At 32.9% G+C, this 26,519-nt stretch overlaps 6 protein-coding genes across 17 annotated transcripts; 3 read left to right on the top strand and 3 right to left on the bottom strand.

The window, feature by feature from the left end:
• Positions 1-6: 6 nt before the first annotated feature.
• LOC127062948 (UBX domain-containing protein 6) lies at positions 7-2,623 on the bottom strand. Of its 2 annotated transcripts, none has more exons than XM_050991990.1 (6): positions 2,132-2,623; positions 1,808-2,044; positions 1,561-1,713; positions 1,089-1,497; positions 702-997; positions 7-600 (listed from the first exon to the last, which is right to left on the bottom strand). In XM_050991990.1, exons 2-6 carry the CDS (start codon positions 1,882-1,884, stop codon positions 210-212), a joined length of 1,326 nt encoding a protein of 441 aa, XP_050847947.1. In that variant the 5' UTR covers positions 1,885-2,044; positions 2,132-2,623; the 3' UTR covers positions 7-209. The 2 variants fall into 2 exon arrangements, with proteins under 2 accessions (XP_050847947.1, XP_050847946.1); XM_050991989.1 differs by having other exon boundaries at positions 1,808-2,027; positions 2,132-2,622.
• A 456-nt stretch (positions 2,624-3,079) lies between these two features.
• LOC127062943 (pre-mRNA-splicing factor CWC25 homolog) lies at positions 3,080-8,499 on the top strand. The gene is made up of 6 exons (XM_050991970.1): positions 3,080-3,260; positions 3,410-3,749; positions 3,822-3,982; positions 4,054-4,698; positions 4,918-5,171; positions 5,251-8,499. Exons 1-6 carry the CDS (start codon positions 3,243-3,245, stop codon positions 5,363-5,365), a joined length of 1,533 nt encoding a protein of 510 aa, XP_050847927.1. The 5' UTR covers positions 3,080-3,242; the 3' UTR covers positions 5,366-8,499.
• On the bottom strand, positions 5,150-11,322 carry LOC127062932 (probable phosphorylase b kinase regulatory subunit beta). Of its 3 annotated transcripts, XM_050991935.1 has the most exons (21): positions 11,116-11,322; positions 10,944-11,035; positions 10,737-10,855; positions 10,515-10,650; positions 10,232-10,439; positions 9,800-10,156; positions 9,520-9,717; positions 9,293-9,431; positions 8,941-9,221; positions 8,795-8,809; positions 8,134-8,364; positions 7,889-8,076; positions 7,669-7,784; positions 7,442-7,584; positions 7,249-7,381; positions 6,993-7,135; positions 6,715-6,917; positions 6,489-6,626; positions 6,169-6,409; positions 5,921-6,028; positions 5,150-5,809 (listed from the first exon to the last, which is right to left on the bottom strand). In XM_050991935.1, exons 2-21 carry the CDS (start codon positions 10,979-10,981, stop codon positions 5,636-5,638), a joined length of 3,309 nt encoding a protein of 1,102 aa, XP_050847892.1. In that variant the 5' UTR covers positions 10,982-11,035; positions 11,116-11,322; the 3' UTR covers positions 5,150-5,635. The 3 variants fall into 3 exon arrangements, with proteins under 3 accessions (XP_050847892.1, XP_050847894.1, XP_050847893.1); XM_050991937.1 differs by lacking the exon at positions 10,944-11,035 and having other exon boundaries at positions 11,116-11,321; XM_050991936.1 differs by lacking the exon at positions 8,795-8,809 and having other exon boundaries at positions 10,944-11,322.
• Positions 11,323-11,472: 150 nt separating this feature from the next.
• On the top strand, positions 11,473-14,946 carry LOC127062952 (translocation protein SEC62). 2 transcript variants are annotated; one of them, XM_050992001.1, is made up of 7 exons: positions 11,473-11,545; positions 11,680-11,767; positions 12,199-12,648; positions 12,721-13,068; positions 13,147-13,250; positions 13,328-13,499; positions 14,497-14,946. In XM_050992001.1, exons 2-7 carry the CDS (start codon positions 11,732-11,734, stop codon positions 14,500-14,502), a joined length of 1,116 nt encoding a protein of 371 aa, XP_050847958.1. In that variant the 5' UTR covers positions 11,473-11,545; positions 11,680-11,731; the 3' UTR covers positions 14,503-14,946. The 2 variants fall into 2 exon arrangements, with proteins under 2 accessions (XP_050847958.1, XP_050847956.1); XM_050991999.1 differs by lacking the exon at positions 14,497-14,946 and having other exon boundaries at positions 11,485-11,545; positions 13,328-14,353.
• Positions 14,388-15,356, bottom strand: LOC127062960 (tetratricopeptide repeat protein 36). Its single transcript, XM_050992016.1, has 3 exons — positions 15,206-15,356; positions 14,942-15,139; positions 14,388-14,785 (listed from the first exon to the last, which is right to left on the bottom strand). The coding sequence occupies exons 1-3, from the start codon at positions 15,303-15,305 to the stop codon at positions 14,535-14,537; spliced, it is 549 nt and encodes a 182-aa protein (XP_050847973.1). The 5' UTR covers positions 15,306-15,356; the 3' UTR covers positions 14,388-14,534.
• On the top strand, positions 15,327-26,440 carry LOC127062946 (uncharacterized). Of its 8 annotated transcripts, none has more exons than XM_050991984.1 (9): positions 15,327-15,665; positions 16,150-16,565; positions 16,645-17,101; positions 19,754-21,428; positions 22,379-22,612; positions 23,172-23,329; positions 23,443-23,843; positions 24,115-24,192; positions 26,073-26,440. In XM_050991984.1, the coding sequence occupies exons 4-9, from the start codon at positions 21,057-21,059 to the stop codon at positions 26,213-26,215; spliced, it is 1,386 nt and encodes a 461-aa protein (XP_050847941.1). In that variant the 5' UTR covers positions 15,327-15,665; positions 16,150-16,565; positions 16,645-17,101; positions 19,754-21,056; the 3' UTR covers positions 26,216-26,440. The 8 variants fall into 8 exon arrangements, with proteins under 8 accessions (XP_050847941.1, XP_050847939.1, XP_050847937.1 ...); XM_050991982.1 differs by having other exon boundaries at positions 15,738-16,565; XM_050991980.1 differs by having other exon boundaries at positions 15,327-15,872.
• The last annotated feature ends 79 nt before the right edge of the window (positions 26,441-26,519 follow it).

Raw genomic sequence — 26,519 nt, 5'->3', positions numbered from 1 at the left:
TTATAATTTTCAATGGGCATAGGTATATATTGATGTTTTATAAATAATTCACGTATTAAAGCTGAAGCTGGAGGAATACTTATTAAAAATATAATTCATATTGGGACAAAAACGGAATACATAATTTAACGTAAAGTGTATACTAAATATCACTTATAAAAAATTATTTTGTACAAAAACGTCTGCGATATTTAACATCCACCATGATTTTATGCATTTCGTACTAAGCAAAGCACACTTTCTTTTAAATATCCTGCTGATGTATCAAGCTTTTTTCCTTCAACACCTTCATATGAAAATTTTAATAAACATGCTGGTATCAATCTTAATTCTAACAATGTTTTGTCATAATCGTTTTCTCGTATCTTTTGACCTACTAATAGCAACAAAAATGGAATATCAGCATTGATTAAATTTTCTTTAACAAATTCCACAACTTCCTTATACTTATCATGCACTGAAAATGTTCCCTGCAATATTATGTTGTCTGGAAACCTTATTCGAATTAATGTAAATCTGTATCTTCTAAGTTCTCGTTCTTCGTCTTTTTCTCGCATAGCTTTCGTCCTTAATATTTGATTTCTTTCAATGGCTTCAGCCCTGTTTATAATAAAAAATTATGGTTAGTTAGACTATTTGTACATTGTCAATCTCTTCATCGACATATCGCTTAGTAAAATTGAATAGTTTTTGTTACTTGCCGAAGTTTTTGTTCTTTTTTCAATTCTTCTAAAGTTATGTTGAAGAAACTTTCAGGTAATTCAGTCATCTCATTTGCTTGACTAGGCAACAGAACTTGTAAATTTCTGTCTACCTCAAGCGGAATGATTTCTGCAGATTTTAGTGCTTCTACTAACATAGTTAAATCATCCAAACTAGAAGCATCAGGATTCCATACCAAAAAGTCTTCTTCTAGATCATTGTGTAATAATTTCTTTTGTTCAAAACCAGAAGCTTTCAAAAATTCTAAAGATCCCTCCAATGGTAACACTTTTTCCTTTTAAAAAAAATAATATTGCATTATATATTATCTATCCCCAAAAATTCTATTATAACCATCCTAAAAATTATAACAGTAAACTTATTACCTGAAATATTTTATTACACATTCTAATTTTTTGATATTTTTCTACGTCTGGATTATTTAAAATATTTTCTATATATTTCTCTAATGTCTCTATACAATTTTGAATTTTTGTTTTTCCTGTATTACAATTATGAATGATCAAGCACGAAGTTAATCCTGCTTCTTCTTCTTTTAATTGTTCATACAAAAATTCTCGAATCTTTTTTTTCCACTCCTCTCGTGTTAAAATTTCTTCAGAAATATATGGACATCGGAAGTATACATCAACAACAGCTAAAAATTCATTATTCATAGCTTCGTCTTTAGGTTTTTCAACTAATTTTGTTGTAGCTTCTTTTTCAAGTTCCTGTCGTGCTTTTCTTTCCAATTCCAATTCTTTTTTCACACGTGCCTGAATTGCCGCATATGACCTATTATACAGAATTAAATGGATTAATATATAATTAAATAAAAATTTTAGATAGCAAACGTACGTGTTAAATCTGCATGTGTCATTTTCTTTTGCTTTTAATCGTGCTAATGCAGCTTGTCCAGCTACTTTAGCTTCTTCCGTAGGCTCTGCTCTTCTTATTGGTTCTCTTGGTTGATATATTTCAGATGTTTCAGGTTTACTACTTTCATTCAATCTATAAAACAAATGATTTATATGTGTGTGTGTGTGTGTGTGTGCGTGTGCTAATTTAAATAAAAATCAATCTTTTCTTTTGATTATATACATACTTATATCCTCTTCCAGCATTTATAAACTTAGCGTTCGCTTTTTTCTTCTGAAAGAAGGCCTTTATCTTATCTGCCATTTTGAATATTTAGAAAGGTATAGTCTGATTATGATGTAATTGTAGACAATAATTGTATAATAATTTCTACAACAAAACTTTCAACTAGCAATTATTATTCAATTATTATTCCGAGGATTTCCCATAATATGCAGGTAGGCCACCTAAGGAAGATATATTTCTGACGATACTATATACTTTCTATTTATTTTTTAATCTTGAATTTAATAAAAAAAAGACCTGTGTGAGAATGCAAGGTTGTACTTACTTGGATTCATAAATTGTTCTGATATTCTTAAACCATATACGTGCCAGGCAATACAAATTAAAGCAATTGTACTAGTAAGTATAAATAGAAAAATCTTAAGTAATTGGAGTTGAAATTCATCAAATGATAATAAGGCTATTAACTCTTGGAAAAATTCAGAAAATCTTTGAAAAGGCTCATTGCCAAAGATAACAGCACTAGTCGAATCGAGGGTTAGGCCGAAACTTGATGGAAGAAAATCCGTTAAATAAGAAGCAAATCTATTGATTGTATCTTCCAGGTAGTCCTTCCACGGACACGAATTTTCGCATGAACTGCTCATTACACGAACAAACTTTCTCGTGTGTATTTCACACTGTATCTAGCATACTTAGAGATCCAAGAATTGTCATCATCAGAAAAAGTTGCAACGTAAATCAAACGTAAGCCAATGATGGCCACTGTGGCAAACTGATAAAACTATGAAACAAAAGTCATCATCATTATAATGACCACAGATGCAAAACATACAAGTCTCATCTTATATAATAGTATTTCACTTACATTGATCTCTATAGTTTATGGTTCTATTCATTTTAATATTGGAAAAATCTGAATAAAATTTTAATGACAAATTTAGAATATTCTTTTTAAAATTTATGAAATTATTAATTAATTTTTAAACATATTTAACATATTTATTAAAACCGCTAAATATATGACACATTTTCAATATACGTATATTACCAAAGTTACGATTTTGCGCTCTCTTTACTTTATTCATTTCATGACTTTTAAATCGGGCTTATATACTTATGTTTACGTCCCCTCGGTCGATAATATCGAAACCATACTTATCAGTCGGTAAGTGAGATTTAGTTCGTAGGAATGCCGCTGTGAGGAGGGGAGCCACTTATTTTATAGTGTACTTCTCGTCTTTATTTACTCCATCACTTTCATGACCCATAACAGTCTATAATGATCCGTGATACGTAGAAGTTCGTAGGTGTTGAGTGTGGTTAAGAAAACGCTTGTTTTATTTGTGTCAGTGATATATAGTTAATTTCTATCAAGAATTTTATAATTTTAATGTACATTTAAAAGTCGTTGCTACAAATAAAATAAAAACAAAATGGGTGGTGGAGATCTGGTATGTATATTTTATTTCTTTTTTTAAAGTTAGATTAAGCGTTGTATGCGTGTATGTAAATAATCAATTTTAAGTTTAATTAACAATTGTAATCACATATCGTATTTTATATCAATCTCATAATCACTAAATCACGTAAATTAACCTAGAATTTGAAGAAATCATGGCATCCATCTACTATGAAAAATATGGAAAAAGTATGGAAAGCCGAACAAGAAAAGAATCAAGAGAAAAAAAGAATAGCAGAATTAAAAAGAGAAATAGCAATGGAAAGAGATCGAGAAGACATGACAAAATATGCTATGGAACAAGGTGTTATAGAAAAAAAAGATGATAAGAAATTAGATTGGATGTACAAAGGACCAAATGAAATGGTAAATAGAGAAGAATATTTACTTGGTCGTCCAATCGATAAATCTTTCGAACAAGTAGCACAAGCACAGAAAGATGCAGATTTAAATCGTGCACCAAAAAATCACGTGGAATATGGTTTGTATGATCCATTTGTTTTCTGGTCTATTACTTTTGATCTTATTAATTAATGTTAATTTATGATTTTAGAATGTATTCCGCCTTCTTTACGTTTTTTTTCTGGAAATGAGCAAGTTGATTTAGCAAGGAAGATGCAAGAAGATCCATTATATGCTATAAAAAAGAAAGAAATGGAAACAAGAAGTCTGTTGTTAAAAAATCCAGTCAAGCTAAAAAAAATTAAAGAGTTGGTAAGTAGAAATATTGTTAAATGCCTAATTGTTGTTTTCATAATTATCATATATTATATCATTTCTTACAGCTAGAGCAACAAACAAAGAAAAAGGAAACAAAGAAAAAAAGCAAAAAGAAAAAATCAATAAATAGCACAGATAATAGCGATGATGAAACTGAATTAGATAATTTATTAGCTGCAAAATATAAACAATTGAAAGATAAGATTAGCGAAAAACATTTGATGAAATCTATGAAAAAAATTAAGCATAAAAAAAGGAAAAAGTCTAAGAAAGTTAGTAGTAATTCTGAGAGTGACAGTAACAGTGAAAGTGATAGCGATAGTGAAAGCAATAATAGTGACAGTGATAGTAGCAGTAACAATAGTAGTACTAATGAATTAGTTAAACGCAAAAAAAGAAAACGAAGTCACAAAAAGAGAAGCAGTAGTAATGATAGTGGAACAATGCATAGGAAAAAGAACAAAAAGAAAGATAATGAAAAAAAAGAAAAGCATAAAAAGTCAAGTACACACAAAAGTGATGAAGAAGATAACAAAAAATTACTTAATAGAAGTAGCAACACATATACAAAATCGGATAGAACATCCAAAAAAGAAAGAGAATATCAGTATAGGAGAAATACAATGCATAGAGAAGACAATAGTTATAAAGATAATGAAAACAATAAGAAGAGATATAAAGAAAGGCCTTCAATAGAAAAATATTTTGATGTATGTAATTTCTAATACTAATTTGTACGTACGTGCGTACAAATGTATACAAATGTATACAAATGTATACAAATGTATACAAATGTATGTATGTATGTATGTATGTATGTATGTATGTATGTATGTATGTATGTATGTATGTATGTATGTATGTATGATTTTTTATAATTATTTCTGACAAAAATTATTTGTTTATACTTATATATTTCTATATTATAGGATAGCCATAAAAGAAAATCACATCACTCTTCTTTTAATTTACCTCAAAAAAAGATTAATGAAGATAGGAGAACTGAACAGAAATGGATTCCAAAAAAGAAACTTACAGAAGAGGAAAAAGAAAAACGTAGACAGGAAATGATGGCAAATGCAACGTGGCGAAATAAAGAACGAGAACGAAATATAAAACAATATCATGAAGAAGAAAAGAAAGAATTATCAAACGAAAAAATATATAACAGAGATTTTATTAGGTAGGATATTAATCTTTTTTTCTTTATACAATTATATATTAGAATATATCTATTTGACGTATATATTTTTATAATATAGGAAACAATTAGTTGCTGCAGCTGAAGTGGGTACAGTTGCATCAAGAATTAAATCTAATATAAACAATATACAACGTTCTTGTCGAGCAATGGATACAAATTTTGCAAAGCGATGAGTCATTAGTTAAACACACTTGTACAGTTGAAATATAGGAGTTGAAGAATGATACGGTAAATTCTCAGATCTTTTTTATACATTTTGTATAGAAAATAAGATATATGCAATGGATTTTTACTGAGATAACTATATATAAATAAGAGTACACAATCTCTTGTACCATATACAAATATATATACATTTCTCAATTCAAATTTATTTCATCATAAATATTGTACTTTGAATCTATTAGAATATATCTTATTAGAACGTAGATTAGAAAGTATATTTATGTAATTTTGCACATTTCGTTAGATTGAAATTCTTTCGCATCCATAATAGTAGTTACACGACCGATCGTAAGAACATTATTTACGACCGCTCTAGCCAGGTAACCAGTAGTTACCGAATAATGTGCAGAAAAGAATGGCGTGAAGTCGTCTGTTTTTTCTAAATTTTGATCCTATATTAATCAAACATATTATATATTCTTATATGATAAAATATATATTCATCGCACGATGAATATAACGTATAGTGAGAGATTTTTAATAAAACAAAAATTTGTACATACCTTGGCATACATAGCAAAGCTATCCTCAACAAGTTTATTTAGATTTAATTGTTTTTGGAAACTAAGCTCTGGATTTCTTAACAAAATTGTTGATACTATATTAAGCAACTGTAACAAATTAGATTTAAAATAATATTAATTTTTAGAGTTGGTTGAAAGTTTTTACATGGTAGTTTATTTTTTTGCTTCTGGACAAAAAAAAAAAATAAATAAATCAAACTGCAAATCTATGATCAATTAAATATTACCTCTACTATAATTTGGCGATATTCTGGTAATTGCATGTGATGAAGAAGAGATTCTACGAGCAAAGCAAAAGTTAACTCTGATCGTGTCATATTCGAAAGTGTTGGCTGCTGAGGCAATTCGCGTCCATTAACACATATACCTCCAGGACAACGCATTAAAACTTCCCATACTTGATTATAAAAGTGTGTAGGAACTCTACATAAACTTCCTTCGATTTTCCTTCGTCCGAGTACAGTAAGTCTATCACAAAAAAAAAAAAGAAGAAAATTACAATCGAGAAATTCCATAAAAATTTTGTAAGAAAATCACATTGGTATACTTTTCTGAACTGGCCCAATTTTTAACAGTCAATACTTTAATCAGGAACTGTCTAATTTGATAGGGACTGTAGTTTTCAATTGGCTCAGGATTTTTTACAAACATTTCTAAATAAAGCTTCATTGCTTCCAAAACCCACCTAATCATATATAAATGACATACGTATTTATATTACACTACACACAATAATAATAGTAGAAATTATACAAACTAAACAGTATAAATACCCAATACGAATTTTCAATATTCCTTTAAACATTTCTGGATTTGTCCCAATAAGTCTACCACAATACAATAATACCTCTTGTTGAAGTACAGCTTGTATTACATTGTGGGGTTGTATTGTAGAATACATAACAGATTGAATTTCTGCAGGTGTCATAGGTTTATCAAATACAGTTTCTTCATAGCCAATAACTCCAACAGTTATCTAGATAATAAAAACACATTTGTGTGTGAAAAATTAATAATATTAAATGATTAATAATTCGAGAACAGATATTACTTGTTTTCCTTTGACAAGTACACCAGTAATAAAGGGACTTATACTATCAACAGTGTGATTTAATAAACTGCTACAGTAACGAACAGCCATCCAATATCTGAGACATCCTGCTTGTTGATACAGTGTTCTTAAATGATCACCAACTATAAAATTTGTAATTATCTTTTTTTAATTATATTATATTATATACTCAGTTTCTATATAAAATCTATATAGATTTGCATCATTTGCTAAAGATATAAATGCAAATATATACCTGTTGTTCCATTAATCTCATAATTGATACCCTCTCTCTTTAATAAAACACCATAGAGCTGACACTTTACATATAATCCATCACAATTACGAATTTCATTTAATATATTGTGCAAAGGCTCGTGCATAAAATACTGAAAACGTAATAAGTGCAATAAATAATAATTAGATCAATATCGTTTGTATATACATACGGAATAATCTTTTATATCTTCAGAATAAGTCAAAGCTCTTGGAACATCTGTGAGACTTTGGTAACCAATATAGTCGTGTTGCAACTGTTTGAATTGAGTAAGTTCAAGATCAGTTTCCATAGAATTTACAAAATCCAAATGTTCTATAAATAAAAAAAAAAAAAAAAAGATTAATGTTTCTGGTATGTCAATTGTATGCAATATATAAAATAGATTTCACACATTACCAATACAAGAGGATGAAATTAAATTTTGTAATCGTCCAATGCGTACTTTTGTTTTGTCACAATATCCTTTCTTTAACATTGCAAATAAATCCAACATTTCTTTAAATTGTGGATCTCTAAATTAAAAAAAAAAAAAGGATTATAATTATTTGTGTGTATGTATATATACATATAAACTGTATTATATTGTTATGTAAAAATTATTAGTGTTGATAGTTACCTCATATGTTCTTCTCTTATTAGAAGACATACAGTCGGACGACCAGAAAGTCGCCAATATTTACCGACGAATTGAAGTTCTGTTTTAATATCATCAATTAACAAAGCCATATCTCTGTATAGATAAAATTGAGATACTTCAAATATGAGTGGATAACAAAGTACCGTCATACCGCACACCCTATACACCTGTATATGTACCATTTAGACATAGAAATATTTTACTTTAATGTATATCATACATACTTTGCTTGTACCCAAAGAACCAATAGGTCTAACTGGACGTCCTTGAAGATGTAATTTCTTATTTACTCCAAGCTTTTGATAAACTTTTATTAATTGAGTTGAAGATAAAATTTGTACTGGTTCTACTTCGTGCGGAGTTTGCGTTTGAATACCATATGTTGCCATCATAGCTTGTAGCCTCATAGATTCCGCAATTAGAACAATTTGTACTACAAGATCAGCATGAGTACCCTAAAGAAAAAAATAATATATATCTATTGGAAAATATATCGTGCAATATATTTATATAATTACATATGTAATATAAAAGATATATGTAAATAGCATTGTAAAGAGCTTAATACAAAATAAAGTTTTTCTCAAACATTCTACTTAAAAAATACATTTAAAAAAAATACATAAAAGCTAATTTACCGACGATTTATAAATGAAGAAAATAAAAAATAGCAGAACAATTATAGTTTTATGATAGAAATTTTTGTTATTTTTTGTGTACAAACACATGCATATTCTATAGCATTAAAACAAAATATGTGTCATTTTTAATAGATCATATTGAGCATAAAGATCAAATTATTTCTAATAATACCAAACACAATGCAAAATAAAAAAAATGTTTCTACTGTGATGTAACAGCAAGCATACAATTTAATTTACTTACAATCGTGGGTTTTGCCTGTATGAAATATAAGAAAATAATATATATAATTTCTCTCTCAATTGAAAGTAACATTAAGTGTTTTATTATGAATTATTATCGCTATTCTTTGAACATACGTGTGTCTTTGAACATACGTTATGTCTTACCTGAAAAGCAGAATATCTTCCAGCTCTTCTTGGTCTATTGTACGAAGGCAAATAGCGACGAATAGGATCTAATTCGTTGATATGTAATAAACCAGCAGTCAATAACTGTGCAATTATAAACATTGCTTGATTCCATAGATACATGGGTGATGCATCTGCATCTGTAGAATTCCTATAGCCTCTGCCTTCATCGCTAGGTATACGATAAACACTACCAGGGTCATTTCTTTCATTTTCTAAATTTTCTTCTGGTACATAATAGTACATAGGTATTACAGGATCTATTTGAATTAAATAGTATGTTAGCTAATTTTTTAATTTATTTTTATGTATATATATTGTTTAAAAATACCTCCATGAAGATCTTTATATATTCTGCATTTCAATAAATTTTGATATTCTTCTACTTGTTCGGGTAATGTTTTAAAAACACCATCGATTATCATAAAAATATAAAAAAGCGGCCACTCACATTCAATATTATCGAATTCCTATTGAACAGATATGCTTTACTGTTTCTTGTACTATAATTTTATATTAAAATGTTAATATTAAAAGTGACATATATGTTTTACTTGCTTTGATTTCACCAGATTTGTAATAACGACGTTGTTTATCTTCTAACACTGTTTTATAGCCATCTCGCCCAAATCTTTTAAATCCATAATTACCTTTGAGTCTACGAATTATATTTAATTTAGTTTCATTATATAATACTTCTTCATGTGTAGCAAAAGCAGGGAAAGATATTGTTGGTAACAAAGCTGCATCTACACTCTGGAAAAAAAAATTATAAATAGAAAATCAAAAGATATAAATAATACGAAAATATTTTACGTCATTCAAGTATTTGATCTACCTTTGAACTTGATTCTCGCGGCAACATTGTTTCAAAAATGCTACGATTACGATTATGAGCATCGATATCAACATATATCACAGACCAGGAAGCACCTTTTTCTCCAAACAAATTACAACCATTTATAGCTTCTAAAGCACTTTTTGCTATACCAATGGAACTTGCATGTATTTCAGGAGTCCCATCGTTATAACGACTTCCACGTTCCCACATTCCGAAATCTGGAGTCCTATATGCTCTTTCTACATAATATACAAGATTTTGTATAAAAGCTACTTCATCTTGAGTATATATAATTTGAAGTCCTGAAGAAATCATTTGTACCAAAAATATTAAATAGAGAGACACAATGTCAATCTAAAAAAAATATATATATCCATTAAAAAAAATTTTTTTATAATACTTTTTATAAAATTAATATAAAAAATTTACTTGTAAATGATGATAATCTGTATCTTGAAGGATTTCATCCCCAGTATTTAAATGAAACTTGCAATGCAGAGCAAAGCGATTTGATTGATTGCGTTTGAATAATTCTACTCTCGATGATTGTTTCATCCAACATTCTAAAATACCTCTCATACATTTTATTGCTGACTGACCAAGTTCATAAGATTTTCCACGGTCATCGTCTATACGTCTATGTAATAGAGTAAAATAACATAATATGAATTATTTTGCAAATAAAGTAAATAAGCATTTTATTAATGCTTACCGATAAGCTTGATATAAACTCCATATTGCAGCAGCACAATAAATACTTTCACGTATGCTTCCAATTACTTTATCAGTTGTGATTTGTGGAAATAAACCAGTTATACAACTTTGATAGCGAAGTAACTGTCGTTTTACTTAATGGAAGAAAAAATGAAAAACTGTTATATGAAGAAACCGTATTAAATATATTAACGCTATAAGTATCTAAATACTTTCTTACCAATTCCATAATAGATATCGAGCTGTTTGACAGTATCCTCATAATTAGTAATTTTAAGGAACATGTCTATATCTATATCAATGACACTAGCTTGACGTGCACTTCTGATTTGAGAAAATCTGAAAGTTGAAAGAAAATTTGATTCAAAGGTTTTCTTTTAACAAAACATTATACCAACATTAAAAAAAAAAGAATATAAAAACAAACCTTTTTGCATTTGGTGATGTTATATTAAGAGAAGCCATTTTATTATGATACACACAAAATATTCTTTAATATTAAATATAGTTTAGATAATTCTGATTAAAAACAACATTATTTTTTTATGTAAAAAAGGTATTAAAATCTATGGTTATGTTTATTTTGTTTTTATTCTTACGATATCACGGCAGTTTTTATTTTTGAAGAAAATTATATTTTAATCGTATCTCTTTCTCCCTCTCTCCCCAACGAAAGAGATCAAATAATTGAATAATTGATAGGTAATATTTTGTTTTCTCGTACGTTGTAACATTTATTCGAAAAAATACTTATGATTAAAGGCCAGACAGAGGATTGTTCTGCTCTTATACGTTTTTAAAGCACAAAACTATACAGATCTATAGGTTATAAATAGAAGAATTGAAAATCATCTGACGTAACATTGAATAAGTATAGAATTTGGCATAGAAAGCTTTGTTCAATGAATTTAAAAACGTCAGCATATCAAAATTGAAAAACATCTATTACAGCTAAATTCATCGTAATCATAGTTTTATAATTTTGCATGAAAAATAATTCAAATTTCTGTCTTATATCAAGTAGTTAAGGTAATACATCATCATAAAAATTTATTTTATTGGAAGGTCAATAACGTTAATAGTTCGATCAAATGGATGTAGAACAAATATTAAATTGAACGAAGTAGAAGGAACTTCCTCCAATTTTCTCTTTTTTTCTACAGCGTCTGTGACGGAACGAGTTCAAATGCGCAAGTGCAAAGTTGGATTTACAACATGGTGGAACGCAGGAAAGGCAGAAAACGCAAAGATGTAAGCATCACGTATTGAATTGCTTGCTGCGATATGTTTTCAATGTCGCAATAGATCATTATTCGATTAGAATTATCTGCATTATCATTTATATTTTTTTCTGTGCTTATTTTGAAATATCGTCTTTAGTACACGTGTCACGATTGATGTCTTCCTCTCAATCTTCAACAGTATGAAACGGATGACGTAGATAAAATACATCTCTCGATATTTCCTATGCCGATTTTCATATGGTCTTAATTCGTACATGATTTTATGACTTTTAGTTGTAAAATATATATTTTGATATACGCATATAGAAAATTATAATTATCTTCTCCAAATATTTGGGAATATCTGATCATCTTCCTTTTTGGCTAATTTTTTATATCAAATGTGAATAATTGTTAAGTGCTAGTATACATTAAAAATATGTTTCATTTCTGAAATAGGAAATTTCAAGTTTAGATAGTGAAATTGCTCAGGATAAGCCATCAAAAGAAGAATATGCTGTAGCCAAATGGATTCGTAACAATGTACCTTCCAAAAAGACTAAATTTGACAGAAACCATAATGTTGAATACTTCACTGGTACTCGTGCAGTCGATGCACTATTGGAAAACTCACCCTGGAGCAAGACTAGATTTGAGACTCGAGAGCAAGTTACAAAGTTTCTTGACATGATGTTGAGGCACAAGTTTTTTCACAGAGCTAAAAAAGTAGTCATTTCTGAAGAGGAGCTTTGTAAAATTCGTGGTATTAAGAAGAAAATTAAAGAACCAAAGGAAGAAAAGAAGTCTAACGAAAAAGAAAAAGAAGATCCAAAGGAAAACAAGGATGTAACAAACAAGGATAACGAAGAGAAACCTGATGAACGGAAGGAGACCAAGAAGAAATCAAAAGTGAGATATTATCCTTAGATAACGTTTAAATGTCGTATACTTTTTTTATAGACCTATTTTTTATTGTTATAGGTACGACTTGAAATGCATATGGAACAATATTTCGTAGATTGCAACGATGCTTACGTTTGGATATACGAACCAATACCGGTGTATTATTGGTTTTTTGGTACTTTGGTGGTATTAGGAGCAATTGGACTTTGTTTATTCCCATTATGGCCCCTAACCATTCGTCAGGGAGTATATTATTTAAGCGTAGCTGCTGCTGGATTGCTTGTATTCATCCTTGCATTAACTATTCTTAGAATGATCGTATTCTGTCTTCTTTGGGTACCTACTCTCGGCAGGTGTCATTTTTGGTTATTACCCAATTTGATAGCAGATGTTGGTTTCTTTGCATCATTCTGGCCATTATATCAGGTAAATTTTTATTTGCTAAGCGTTTCTTATAGAATTGTGAAATGTAAAATAATTATATGGTAATTTATTACTTTTTAGTATGAATATTATGGTGCCTCAAATGAAAGCGATAAAAGAGGTAGTAAAAAGAAAAAGAAGAAGGACAAAGATTCTGATACAGAAGAAGCACCTAGTACATCTACGTAAGTAAATGAACAGAGAAAAGATGTTTTATAATTCCGAATATCAAAAATACTTCTATTTATATCTTTGTTTACAGGGAAGATAGATCTAATATGGAAGAATTACCAAAGGATGAGACAAGCAGAATTGAAGAGATTTCTAATGGAGACAATAAGAAAGTTTCTGTTAGCGAATCAGCAGAAGGTTCCGAGGGTAGTGAAGAAGGTTCAGAAAGTGAGAAATCAAATACAGGCCGTGATTTTGTGATGGTATAAAACATATATTGTGACATTAATTATCTCCATGTTCATTTGAACAAGTAAAAATCAATTCGATGATTAATCGTTAAAATTGACACATGCTTTTATGTAAATTACTAATGCATAACTGTCAAATTATCAGATTATTATAATTAATTTGGTAAAAGGGGAATAGGTATTAATGTCAAAGTACTATGGAAATAGTAAAAATATCTTCTGGTGTACAATCCATTTCTTAATAGATAAAAAACAAAAAAATATCAGACGGATATACTTGTACCAGAAATTCTGCATTTTATGCATTTAGGATATTGCAGATGGACAAATAAAAAATTTGTCTGCATTTTGTACGAAGAGAATTTATTGTTGATGATAGGATGGAATATGTAATATCAGAATATTATATCGCTTTCTCGCGATGATTTAACTTTCTTTATATATATATTGTTTGTAAGTTATAAAAAGTGACACGTGTTATAAACGTGTTTTACTACGTTATTAGAAGTACTTAATCGATAATTGAAAATATTGGATTAAAAGGAATGCAATAAATTTTCTTCTTTACTGTTGTACCTTTCTATTTCATAAAATACAATAGTTGGAAGAATGAAACTCTAGTACGTGGGACTCTGATATTTTCATAATCATTCATCGAAAATATCCGCGATTTCTTCTAGTAGAATTGACATTTTTGAAGGTGCGTATATTGCACGTTTAATAAGATAAAATGTAATTTATATTTTTATTCAGGATTCCAATGATAATTATTTTGTGTAATCATTATTATTAACGTGGATATATCAATTGGATCATTGTAGGCACAGGATTCATAAATCTATATTTAAATAAAGGATAACAATGAAGTATCACATTGATAACGATTGATCATGACAACGATTGAGTTTGAAAATAGAAGATTTAATTTCATTTAAAATCTTTATACAATTTAATCTTTATACAATTAATCTTTATACATCATTTCTCACTTAATACGACGTTTCCACAGATGTGATCCTACTGTTAACAGAATTAGCGACGATATCTTCAAGGATGAGTGGATTTCTGAATAATTTGTCGCAACATAGTGTTACACATAGCTGCATAAGGATTTAGAGAAACGAGCTGCGATTTGGCGAAGCTGGAACCAGCTTCGGCTGCCAGCGTAAAATCTTCCTTAGCTTTTTGATCCTCCTTCATGTAACGATACAATATTCCACGTTGGCAAAGCGCCTGAATGCCTGCTTTTCCTTTTCCTTGGCTAAGTTCAACTGCCATGTTCAGATCCTCTAATGCTTCTATAGAAGGTATAAATTCCAAATATTACACCATACGTTTCATCATTCGCAATTACTTTTTTTTTATCAATAATTGTGCGCAATATCGTTTTATCATAATGTGTCTTTGTATATTGAACTTTTTTTATGTTAAATAATAATAAATTACTACATTACCATTATCACGACCAGCTAAACGTAATGCTTGCGCTCTATCATTCAAAATGGATGGAGAAGAAGGTGCTTTCTTCAAAGCTTCCTCAAATAAACGAAAACATTCATTAAAATTGTCGAACTCTGCGTGAGATATAGCCAGTTTTATGACATTCAAAATGTCCTCGGGTAAAGCATCCGTTTTGTCTTCGTTCAATGCATCTGAAAAAATACATAAGGAATCGTAAGAAGTGCGACATTTAAAGAGAAACAAAAAAAATTATGTACCAAGATCTTTGTTTCCTGAAAAATCAATCGATCCATGCGTTTGCAATGGATCAAATAATATGTTTAAAATTGCACGATCAAGTTCGCTCAGTCGCTCCATTTCTACTGAATTCCTAAGACATACTATTTTTCTTTGGCATTGGTAGAAAACTCGTTTCTGCTTATCACGAATGAACTAACTTGTTTTTTAAGTAATACCATGCCGAATACGTCATTATTTAGATTATACCGGTTATTTTACATAAAGGTGTGACATGTGTAATATAATGTTAAAAACATATTAGTTTTAGGAGCTCTAATCCTTTGAAATTCGTTTGTCGCCAGTTATTATAATAAATGTACCGGTTTCATGCGGAAAATTTTAAAAGGAAGTACATAATTAGGATCTCAAAAAGAAGAAGAAGACGAAGAAAAAGTAGAAGCTCGAAGCATGCGACAGGATAAAGATCTTTTTCCTCGGGTATGCAAATTCATCGGTTGTACTGTTAACTAGCTATTTTGTTCATTTAACGTTCTCACGTTTCCCACGAAGCGAAGATATAAGCGCGCTAAGAAAACTTTCGCATCACGGAAGCCGGCACACATTGCATTTATCAACTACGAAGCTCTTGGAGTCTCGTTTTTCATTTAGAAGATAGACTCGTCGTTCTGTTTGGTTTCAACTTCCGTGAGTTTATAAATTTATTAGATACTTCTTACGTAACGTAGTATTACATATTGATTAATTTCTTTCTTTAACAAATCTTTAATTTTTTTTTCTTTTTTAAAAGAAATCATTAATTATGTTCGAAACGTGTACCCTAAGAAGAACAGATCGATATTAAAGATGAATCTTCTTTGGGATAACGAAACTCCCTTGAAATAAGTTTCTGTATTTAACTTAACTAGGAATAAATTTGAAGGAGTAGGACCACAGGTAAAAGATTCTTTTCGTTATTCTTAAGAGCGAAGACGTAGATGGTCCTTGGATGCATAGTACACATGGTACTATGCGGGGAGGGCCCCGTCACGAAGGCGAAGTTAACTGCCCATAACTCATAGCCGACATATAATAAATATCGTTACTCCATCGTGAGCACACGTGGACTTTCGCGAAGTGGTTTATAAGCGTATACGAAACGTACGTGAAGTATGGAGGGACCTCACGTATATTCTGTGTATAACGTCGACCGAACATAAACGTTCGGCGTACCGTATGTGTCTACGCCTTCGCCTTGCTCGCTCGTTGGAAAAGGCTTTCCTTCGATCATTCGCGTTTAAGCTTTTGCCCTTTAATGGCCGAACTCGTCAACGAAGATGATGTCTCATGGACGAGTTATGTTACATTTTTCTTGGAATTTTTAAATAACCAGAATAGAACGTACGTTTTCCTTTTCTTTTTCTTTTTTTTCTTTTTTTTTTTTAATTTCGTTTTATTAATTTCATTTTATTTTTTGTAGAGGAATGTGTTCTGTCAACGGAAAGCAAAAAAAGAGAAAAATAAAGATCGCGCAAGAGGACGAACCCTTGAAATAAGGATAAGAAAAAATATCCTGCGTGACCGACCGCCGCAGTTTGTGGTTACAATAAACAAGGAAAAAAAAGGTGTATCTCTCTCTCTCTCTCTCTTTCTCACTCATACGTGTACACGTTCGTCTTCTTCTATTTCTCCTTCTCTCTCTCTTTCTCTTTCTCTCTCTTTCTCTCTTTACAGGGTTAGCTCCTATCTCCTTCCAACTCTTCTCCCTTCGCCCTTTGCGCACATGTACCTTACGCCGAGTGCAGACAACCGGATTTATATTCAAATGAATCGCCGTAGAAGGGTCGACTTATCAACGTATCGCGGTCGATGAAGCAAAAAGACAAAAGGAGCAAAGGGAGTCTCAGAGTTTCAAGAATAAAAATAATATATGCAAGGTTCGTATTTTTCTTTTTTTTCTTTTTATCTTGAAATTAGGCATATAGATTTTTATCACGATGAATCCCAAAATCTCATTTATTTATATAAAAATATTTATTTTCATAATTTTGACACTTTTCATTTTAGTATTATAGCAATTAAAAAATTTTCGTGACAAGACTCGGCAGCTTAACTCTTCTCAATATCAACAAAGTAATACTGAGTTCGAAACTTGCGGAATAGTCTGCTGGATTTTCGTTCGACTTGTAAATCTATCATTGTTTTTCGAGATCAGAATTATTGGTACGACGATATTCTCCGTTCGTCCTGGTACATACATGACTTTATTTAGCTTTAGTTCGTCGAAACCGGTTACAAGCGAATGCTCTTCTCTCTCTCTCAAGCATCGAGCTCGCCGGTCCCCAATACCATGGCGCAACTTGGAGATTTGGTGTACAACCATCGAGTTTTCGGCTTTGCGTACCAGCTCCGTGGAATTTCACGCGAGAATGAAAAAAGAGAATAATTTGTGCCGACATACCGACCAAACTCATTCTATTGAAAATATTTTCAATTCGATACATTCCTCATTTATTATATTATTAAGAATATAATAATTTTTCAACCGTTTTCTTATGCAAAGGATATACATACATACATACATACATACATACATACATATATATATATATATATATATATATATATATATATATATATATATTCGTTTTCGTAAAACACGAATAAGAATCAATTTGTTTTTACATTGTCAATTTCTTTTCAATTATTCAAGGACATATAAGAATAAACGGAAATCCTAAATTTCTTGAATCAAATCAAACTTATCTCGAAGGTTGCAAAGCTTACGTCTAAATTTTTTCTTTTTACGTCGACGTGAAAGGGAAACGATTTACCGTACCTTACATTAGATCGCGTGGGTAGCTTGCGTCATTAAGCACGGTACTATACGGTACAAGAATGACTTTGGCTTTGGTGGAGAAAGTGACCGGGTGTGGCTTCGCATTGCTCTTCGAAATTATTGTATATTCTCGAAGGGATAGTTTTTGGATATTGAATAATTCGTTTAAATATTTTCAACGTCCTGTTTTTGGATTACATACTTGATAACAATGTTTTTAATTGTAATATTATAATCCTCGATTCGTTAAAAGAGAAAGAGAGAGAGAAAAAAAGAATAATTTTAATGTAAATCTTATTTTTAAAAATTATTCTCAAGGACATTTTGAGAAGAAAGATATGTGTAGCCCTTTAATTCTGGTCAAAAGACATTATTAAATTTATCAAAATATATGTATGCAATTTTCGAGCTTTGAAACACCCTGTACCATGGTATCACGAAGTCGAGACCCGCACCGATGTGCAAACGGTTTGTCCGGTTTTCGAGACAAAGGGTTCGTCGAACTCCGGAGTGCAGGGTTCGATCGGCAGAGCTACCGAATGTCTCCTTACGTACGAGTAAGATCGTCGATCTATGACGTGAACGCACCCACGTACATATATCGACTCTAGCATACATATAAGTTTGTTACGAGAATGAAAGGAAACGTACCGCTATGTCGTATCTTCGAGATATGACCTCAAAGGGAATCGTCAAAAGACGTAACACTCGTTTCTTCATTTCATTTTTGTTTGTTTGTTTTTTTTTCCTTTGGATCAAAAAGATCGCATGCAGAGCGATTTATTTGACGAAGAAAAAGATAACTAGGAAAGAGTATTCGAAATGACGAAAAGAATTAATGACTTTTCACGTTCTAATAAAAATGTAGTAAAATGTGAGTAAAAAGATCAACCTTGAAATTGCTTCTGGAAATGTTCTTTGAAATTGTCAAAATGTAATTTTAATTATTTACTTTTTTTATTACTTCTTTTTTCTTTTCGTTTTTTTTTTTTTTCAATGATACCTCGTCTACGATTATTGAAAGAACGTCTAATAAGACGTCCCGTCAACTTTTTGCGATGGAATTTCGACTGTCCACGCCGTCGTTCGAAGTTACAGAGTTCGTTAAACGCAACTTCGATCGTTCTCCGTCCTTCTCCTCCTCCTACTCTTCGTTTCTCCTTCTTTCTTCTTCTTCTTCTTCTTCTTCTTCGTTTCTTGCTTCGAGCCGAGACGAACCTTTGGCCATTGTTAATACTTTTTCGAGGTTATTACACGTCCGATATGTAAATGCATCGCCGGAGTCCGGTCCTCGACATCGGAGGACCAACTCCTCTCGCTCTCTTTCTCCTACTATGTCTCTCTTTCTCTTACGCTCCTTTATTCCTCGCACAGTATTCTCTCTTTTCTTTACAGGGACGCAGCTGATCCGAGTGCTTTCAGTGAAAGTAAATACGTGTACATAATTTTTAATTAGAGAAAAAAAAAAAGAAAAGAAGTCCTAATCGATCTTAAACGATGTACAAGCATCATCTTCTTGGATCTTTAAAAATATACACAAATGTGTAAAAAAGAAACAGAAGATCGAGTTCTCTTGAGAAAGTCCATCGAACTGGCCTGATAATTTCGTTTAAATGAAGCGTTCGTCAAAAAAGAAAAAAATAAATAAATAAATAAATAAATAAATAAAAATAAAAATATCGTGCTAAAAATAACGTATTAAAAATGTATTGTATGTTTCTGTAGTCTTACCTTCTGTATTTCTTTTCAGATTCGTAGTATCCGATCCTGGTCCGCGGCACGACCATCACCACACCAGCACTACCACCACCACCATCACCTCCACCATCGCCATGCCATCGTCATCACCATCTCCCTGGTTCCTCTGTAACGGATAGGCTTCACCTCCGCAGGACGGAACTCTAGTCCGCTTCCAGTTTCGCCCTCGAGAGTTCTTCGCGGTTTAGTAGGAACGTGCCTCTCGCAACGTGCACCTCGAGCTCCTCCATGCTCCATAATTCTTTATCAAATACGACGAGTATTCTCCGACCGATGTAAAAGTATCAATTAAAATTTTGTTTAATTCGGTCGATAACAAGGGCAGATTTTCATCTTCGCGTGGTTTTTCAATATTCGTCGGAAAAAAGGCGCGGGAAGGTTCGAAAAAGGATGGTTTCAAGTTGAAAAGTGACGAAGAAGGAGGATGCACGTGGAAGTTTCTTCACGTTCTTTGCGAAAGATGAGGAGAGGGGTCTGAGAGAGGCAAAGACGAAGAGAGAAAAAAGGAAGAGAGAGAGAGAGAGAGAGAGAGAGAGAGAGAGAGAGAGAGAGAGAGAGAGAGGTTAAATATCATTTAAAAAATAAATTCAATTAATTATACCTTCGTTATTTTCTTTCAATCGCAATCGAGAATAACGTTTCACGATATCTGCACGCAGTTTCAACTTTTCCCTTAACTTTTTTTTTTATTTCCTTGACTTCGCTCCAGTCTAGTTACGTTCGAACTTGTTCGACGATTATCGCCTTTAAAGATCGTTGAACGTTCCCGCGTATGTACTTTTTTACGGCTCGCTGATAGGTCTTTCAGATCTCTATCCCGTGATCTCTTTCCTGTCGTCTTATCATCGTGACCCGGTTATTGCAACGCATCCATCCTTAGCGATAGCGTGCGTTTAAGTATTTATCGTGAAAGCACGTTTATTCGTACCCTGGCTCATAAATTATAGAAGATTTAAGGCTTAAGGTAACAAGCATGTCGAACGCTAATTTCATTGGGTTATTCATCGGTGTTATGAGGCACGTGCTTTGCCATTTGTGCTTATTAAGAAAAACAACGTTCCTCGTGTAAACGATCATCGTCTCAAAGTCGTAACGAGAACGTCAGTTCGATGAGAAAATGAAAAGAAAGACAGAAAAAATAGAAAAGGAAAGTATGTCAGTTCTGATTCTGATTATTTACAGAAATCGGAGAAGAAAAGATCCTGAGGAAAGAAAAGGCGATCCTTTACACGTAAGGATGCGAGTGCGTAGGAGAAGATACACGAAGCGGTGACGACACACGGATTTGTCTCGACATGAGGCTAAGTCCAATTTTTTTGTCATGCGCCACGGCGAGCTGGCTCGGTCCTGCCGAGGCTATTCGTAGTCCTACTTATTCGAAGGACTACGAATTATCAACGGAGTTCTTCCTGGTGCCGTCGGAGGATACGGCCGATAGAAATGGTTTGGCGAGCGTGGCTAGCGTTATCAGCGTGCCGGCACCGAACAGGACTGTATCCGTCTTCAGAATGCCAACGAGGAAGGGCCAAGAACGCGAAACCGAATCTACCAGACTGCCGAGCTCGCGTTTCCTTCTCAGACAACGACCTTGGGCTCTTCCCCTTGCAGCCCTAAGTGCCGCAGCGATGCTTCTCATGGCTGGTTTCGAGGTTTTCGTACTCCTCAAGGTTGGTCAATGCTCCAGACAGAAAATCAAATTAATATTTTAATATCCCACAGCGTTTATTTTCCTTTTTTGTAATTTAAAGTAATTAAATAAATATCGGTATTTATCCTTTTAAATCATCCTCGGATATAGACGAAAGAACATCGAGTTCTAGAGAGGTAAGATTCTGACCGAGATTTTCCATTGATCCTAAACCATAGTTGTAATATATTATTTTCAATTGAATTTCTTCGACAAGCTCCGATAATCTAAGAGAATTTCGCCGAGACCTAGGCCTAGTTTGTTCAACGTTTCTCCGCACGACGTGTCTCGTCTAGGTTGCGTATTGCCACGCTCCATTGGGCCACGAGCAAACTAGTCGGGAAAGGCCGTGATAGTAAAACGAGTTTGTTCGCTATCACACGCGTGAGACGTAGACGCTCTATTATTATCATACCATTACTATCTCGTTACCGTTCTTGTCGTTAGAGGAAGTTGTCGATTACGCTCGCACTTTTACGGTTACTCGTTCGGTTTCAACGAGCAATAATATAATTGTATGTATATAACGTATTTATATATATGTACATATATGTATATATCTATATGTATTTATCTATAATATACTTATCTAGTCTCTTTATTATAATTAGAGAAATTAATGTACTCTCATCGGGAAAGCGATCTGATTTAATTTGCTTACGATTAAGACGCGTTCCTCTGCATAGAATCTGGAGCAAGACGGTGGCTACTTGTTTCATATTCGTTATTTTACTCGGAATCACGCATAATGCTTCGAGTATCAAATTGAGATCGATGATAAAGGAATGATGTAACGATCGATTTAACAAAAAGGATTTTTTTCTTTCTTTCTCTCCTTCTCTCTCCCCTCCTTCCTCTCTCTCTCTCTCTCTCTCTCTCTTTATAAAAATATATTCGTCATGAAAATAATATGTTTACGATGTATTTCAGGCAAGAGCAGCAGCTCCAAACAGACGTCACTTGTTCCTAGGCCAAGCTCTTTTACTTGGTCTCTTTCTTTTGGCTGGACTCTCAGCTGCAGCTTCCCTCAGCCAAAATCCTCTCTCTTGTGCAGCCTTCAGACTAGTCGGTTTACCAGCGGCCCTCGTATTTGCGGCCCTTCTCGTCAAATGCGTTTTCCTTCTTTCATTGAACAGTGGTGTCTATTTACCAGCACCTTATCAAGTTAGTACTAATTATTAATGAGTATACATATCGAAGAATATTTTGAAAAATTCAGTTTCCAAAGATTCAAACGGGGCAGAGAAATTCGCGTACGTAGTTCCATTTTCTACATAAATGCAAATTTGATTCTGTTGGTAAAGATATAATTTGTCATCGCGGTTTCGAGTAACGTTTTTATATCTAAGAATACCAAAGAGATCCGGTCTTGTTTCTCGATCTGCGGTAAAGCGATCACGCGAGCGTTCGATATGAATGAAAAGCTTGTTTGTAGTCGTGTAAAGGCGACACGTATACACAATAGTGAGTTAGTGTATAGAAACTCGTGGGACGACTTAGACCGTGAATACTCGGAATTTTTAACGTTCGGTCTGTGCCAACGATCAGGATGCCGATGGTACACGACTATTCGCGCGAAAGCAACATGTAACTATCATTGACAGATTAGAAAGTATATGTATTTACATATATGCATATATATATATATATATATATATATATATATATATATATATATTGATATGTACATATATACTTGAATAATTTTTTTTACTTATCGCAGGCTTTAGTACTGGTATTCGCTGTACTGGTACAAGTAGCTATCGTCGGCCAATGGTTTTACGGGGAACCACCCGCGGTGATACAAGTTCAAAATATGGATCAGAATGGTCCGCTATTGGGTTGCAAAACTCCCCTCGGACAGACAGTGGCTTCCCTAGGGTAAACTTTTGAAATGTAACTTTTGGGCAGATACATACGTGACATAGTTTAGAAATGATGAATATTACGGGAAAAAATTATTGATCTTTCATTTCTCGCATTTTTTATTTTAGATACCCAGGGATACTCTTAGTAGCGGTTGCCTGTTTAGCCGTTCGAGCACGTGGCGTACGCGATAATAACAGAGAAGCTGCTTTTATTGGACTCGCCGTTGGTCTCTCATTGCCCATTTGGATATCAAGCGCAATTGGTTCTACAGTAGCGTCCTCCGAGAGCGATAAGGAGGCGTGGCTGGCCTATGGCCTCCTTACTACTTCGTTCCTCGTCTTTTTGACGATGTTCCTGCCGAAGGGTCGACAATTGGCCGCCCTTGGTCGTGAAGGACCCACAACCGTCATTCGAGATCGCGATGACGCACTCAGCTCTCTACCTGGCAGCGGCTACTCTCCTTCCTTTTTCCATTTTAAACCTGCCGAGACGTCCTTGAAGAGGAAGATGCACTATCACAGCGCTGGTACGTTGGAATAGACGAATTTCGACGATTTCACCCGACCCTACCTAAATTTCTCTTCTTGTTTTGCACGCACGCTCGTTACGCGATTACGTTTCTTTCTCAACGACGACGAGTTTCCTTTCGATTCGCTCCTACGATATCTGATTCTACGCGGTAAATTTAGACCTTAGGTATTTCCGAGGTACACACGAATTAACGGGCATTCGGAAAGGACGTAATCCATTCGAAAGGAAAAAATTGTGAGAATCACTTTCACACGTTTTCGCTGCAGATCGTGTCGCGCTGGTCTCATCGGGAATACCTGGTTGCAGTGCTTGCAGACACGGGGGAAGTCCAATATATTCCGATGGTAAGTCGTCGTGCGTTCAATTCTACAACAACGATTGGAAACGATCGTTTCATCGTTTTTTTCATGTCAACTTTCTTCCTCGTTCGACGCTCCTTCGATCAAGATTCTCTCGATTCATCATTTATCGAATATCTAAACCCAGACATTCTTGGTATTTTTCGCTTGATAGAAAATTCTATGATAAATTTACAACGCGTAGTAACGTGTAATAAAGTCGCTCTCGACGCCTTCAAGGCGACATGTCGCCTCTTCTTGCCGTGCATTTTTCTTCAACGTAATTGGTTCCTCGTTTACGCTCTTGACTTCTCGCGACCTTCAACTCGTAGGGATCAAACGAAAGGGAAGAAAAATCTTGTGCGATGGCTAGAGATGCAGGAGAGAGAAGTAAAAAGGAGAAAAAGAGATAGGTAGATAGATAGATAGATAGATAGGTAGATAGATAGATAGAAAGAGAGAGAGGGGGAAAGAGAGAGAGAGAGAGAGAGAGAGAGAGAGAGAGAGAGAAAGTTCCAAGACGAGGGTCAAGCACTTCTTTGGCGTTTAAAGGTAGAAGAGGGGAAAAAGGGTACCGTTAGATCGGACGAACGACATCGTCGAACGGCATGCAAGTTGCGCTTTCGCTCTTAAAAAAAAGGAATGATTATTTTGTACACGTATCAACGTATCTTCCAATTTGAATTACACTCGATAATTCGTACTCGAGTTCGAATGAATATTTTATCAAAGGAAAGTTGCAAATGAAAATGTTAACAAAACAATTATTATCGTACTTAGATATACGTATGGAAGTTCGATGAAAATTCATTTTGGAAATATCTTGATGGTTATCTTTCTTTCGATTAGTCAATAATTACATCAACGTTTCAAGTATTTTATTCAGGCTGAAAGCGTAAAGCGCAAACGCGAAGCTTCATAATGCGATACGTCTCTCTTTACCGTAATGTTCATTATTACGAGCAAGGCGTGGAATATACTGGAAATTACGAGCTAAAGGTCACTAGCCCCTTGGCCATTCACTTAAACACATCAAACCCCTCTCGCACCTACTTCAGAGTTTTTATATGGCTTTTCGTTTTCTTGTTTTCTTTTTTTTCTTTCTTTTTCGCTTGGAAAGGTGAAGGAACGGGGCGGAGCGGGCGAGTGGGAGAGCGGCGTGAGTGAGGAGAGATGGAGGGAGAGGACGAAATAATGAATCTTTTGATGAGACAGAGCTACGATTAAAAATACCGCATAAGAGACAACGGATTAACCATACGATCACGATGCGAATTCTTTGATAATGATACTTTAAAATACTTTTAAAATGAGTAACTTTCAGAATGAATGACTTTGTTTTATTTGTTTTTATCTTCTTTTTTATTTGGATTATAGCGATATATATGTGTGTGTATATATATATATATATATATATATATATATATATATATATACATAACGAGAAATGTAGAATATTTATTATACTATATACTCAGGGAGGGACATATTACGAGCTATTGGAGAAGTATGAAATGACGTTTATGGTCAGCCGCATAAGTAGAACACTATTATCGATGTCAGACACCGATAAACCGCATTAATAAATTGTGCTGTAGTCTTTTACGTTGGTCGTATTTTATTAAACATTTGCAGTTTATTTATATAACGAATACAAGATTTTTTTTTTATTGGGAAGATCGATATTTTGGCAGTTATTTCTTATATTTTCGTTTAGTAAAATAGATTTTATATTAAAAATTGATTTATATATGTATGTGATCTATGCAAGTTTAATTGTTTTTATTAAAAGTCTTTGTTTTTGAAGTTGATTATTTGGTAATTTTTAAAATAGAAATCCTTGTATTAATTAAATAATATATATGTTTTCTCTTCTTCGTTTTCAGAAGTTCATGGGCCGATGGAGACGTTTGTTCTACCGACCGGTATGTATTTGAGGCCGGAGGATGCTGGAAATCTCTATACGACTCTGTCAGCGAATCCCAACGTATTTTTCCAGAGAGCTACACACCCGGGGATGATGTATTGATCCCCGCTTTTAATTGACACGAAAGAACTTTATTCAAATATTCTGAAGAATTTAATGAGAAGATCCGCGGCTTTATAATTCTTCGCGTTAGATTACGATCAATGATCAAGATAATTACGTCGATTGTAAATATTTGCGTTGCATTTAGTACTTGACAAGTTTTGTCAATTTTTGTACGAAGAATAATATTGAACGCACGTCGAGCGATATGTTTGTGCGAATAAACATCTTTCTTTTATATAATATACAATTTTTATAGTACAGTGCTTTTTCATAAAAGTAACCACAAGTTTCGTACTATACT

Source organism: Vespula vulgaris, chromosome 4, assembly GCF_905475345.1.
Source record: "Vespula vulgaris chromosome 4, iyVesVulg1.1, whole genome shotgun sequence".
In the NCBI taxonomy this organism is placed as follows: domain Eukaryota; kingdom Metazoa; phylum Arthropoda; class Insecta; order Hymenoptera; family Vespidae; genus Vespula; species Vespula vulgaris.
The sequence above is the reverse complement of the archived record's forward strand: the minus strand, read 5'-3'. Positions and strand labels throughout refer to the sequence as shown.

Excerpts from the sequence above, each read along its gene's own strand:
- LOC127062948 (XM_050991990.1), bottom strand. The coding sequence starts at position 1,884 with ATGGCAGATAAGATAAAGGCCTTCTTTCAGAAGAAAAAAGCGAACGCT. Across the intron at positions 1,498-1,560 it reads GACACATGCAGATTTAACAC|GTCATATGCGGCAATTCAGG; the intron begins GTACGTTTGCTA and ends TCTGTATAATAG. Across the intron at positions 601-701 it reads AAAAAAGAACAAAAACTTCG|GGCTGAAGCCATTGAAAGAA; the intron begins GCAAGTAACAAA and ends TATTATAAACAG.
- LOC127062943 (XM_050991970.1), top strand. Across the intron at positions 4,699-4,917 it reads CAATAGAAAAATATTTTGAT|GATAGCCATAAAAGAAAATC; the intron begins GTATGTAATTTC and ends TCTATATTATAG. Across the intron at positions 5,172-5,250 it reads TATAACAGAGATTTTATTAG|GAAACAATTAGTTGCTGCAG; the intron begins GTAGGATATTAA and ends TTTATAATATAG.
- LOC127062932 (XM_050991935.1), bottom strand. The coding sequence starts at position 10,981 with ATGGCTTCTCTTAATATAACATCACCAAATGCAAAAAG. Across the intron at positions 9,718-9,799 it reads CGCGAGAATCAAGTTCAAAG|AGTGTAGATGCAGCTTTGTT; the intron begins GTAGATCAAATA and ends TTTTTTTTCCAG. Across the intron at positions 7,382-7,441 it reads AAGATATAAAAGATTATTCC|TATTTTATGCACGAGCCTTT; the intron begins GTATGTATATAC and ends TTACGTTTTCAG.
- LOC127062952 (XM_050992001.1), top strand. The coding sequence starts at position 11,732 with ATGGTGGAACGCAGGAAAGGCAGAAAACGCAAAGAT. Across the intron at positions 13,069-13,146 it reads CATTCTGGCCATTATATCAG|TATGAATATTATGGTGCCTC; the intron begins GTAAATTTTTAT and ends ATTACTTTTTAG. Across the intron at positions 13,251-13,327 it reads GAAGCACCTAGTACATCTAC|GGAAGATAGATCTAATATGG; the intron begins GTAAGTAAATGA and ends CTTTGTTTACAG.
- LOC127062960 (XM_050992016.1), bottom strand. The coding sequence starts at position 15,305 with ATGGAGCGACTGAGCGAACTTGATCGTGCAATTTTAAACATATTATTT. Across the intron at positions 15,140-15,205 it reads TTCAGGAAACAAAGATCTTG|ATGCATTGAACGAAGACAAA; the intron begins GTACATAATTTT and ends GTATTTTTTCAG. Across the intron at positions 14,786-14,941 it reads TTTAGCTGGTCGTGATAATG|AAGCATTAGAGGATCTGAAC; the intron begins GTAATGTAGTAA and ends TACCTTCTATAG.
- LOC127062946 (XM_050991987.1), top strand. The coding sequence starts at position 21,057 with ATGAGGCTAAGTCCAATTTTTTTGTCATGCGCCACGGCGAGCTGGCTC. Across the intron at positions 21,429-22,378 it reads AGGTTTTCGTACTCCTCAAG|GCAAGAGCAGCAGCTCCAAA; the intron begins GTTGGTCAATGC and ends GATGTATTTCAG. Across the intron at positions 22,613-23,171 it reads ATTTACCAGCACCTTATCAA|GCTTTAGTACTGGTATTCGC; the intron begins GTTAGTACTAAT and ends TACTTATCGCAG.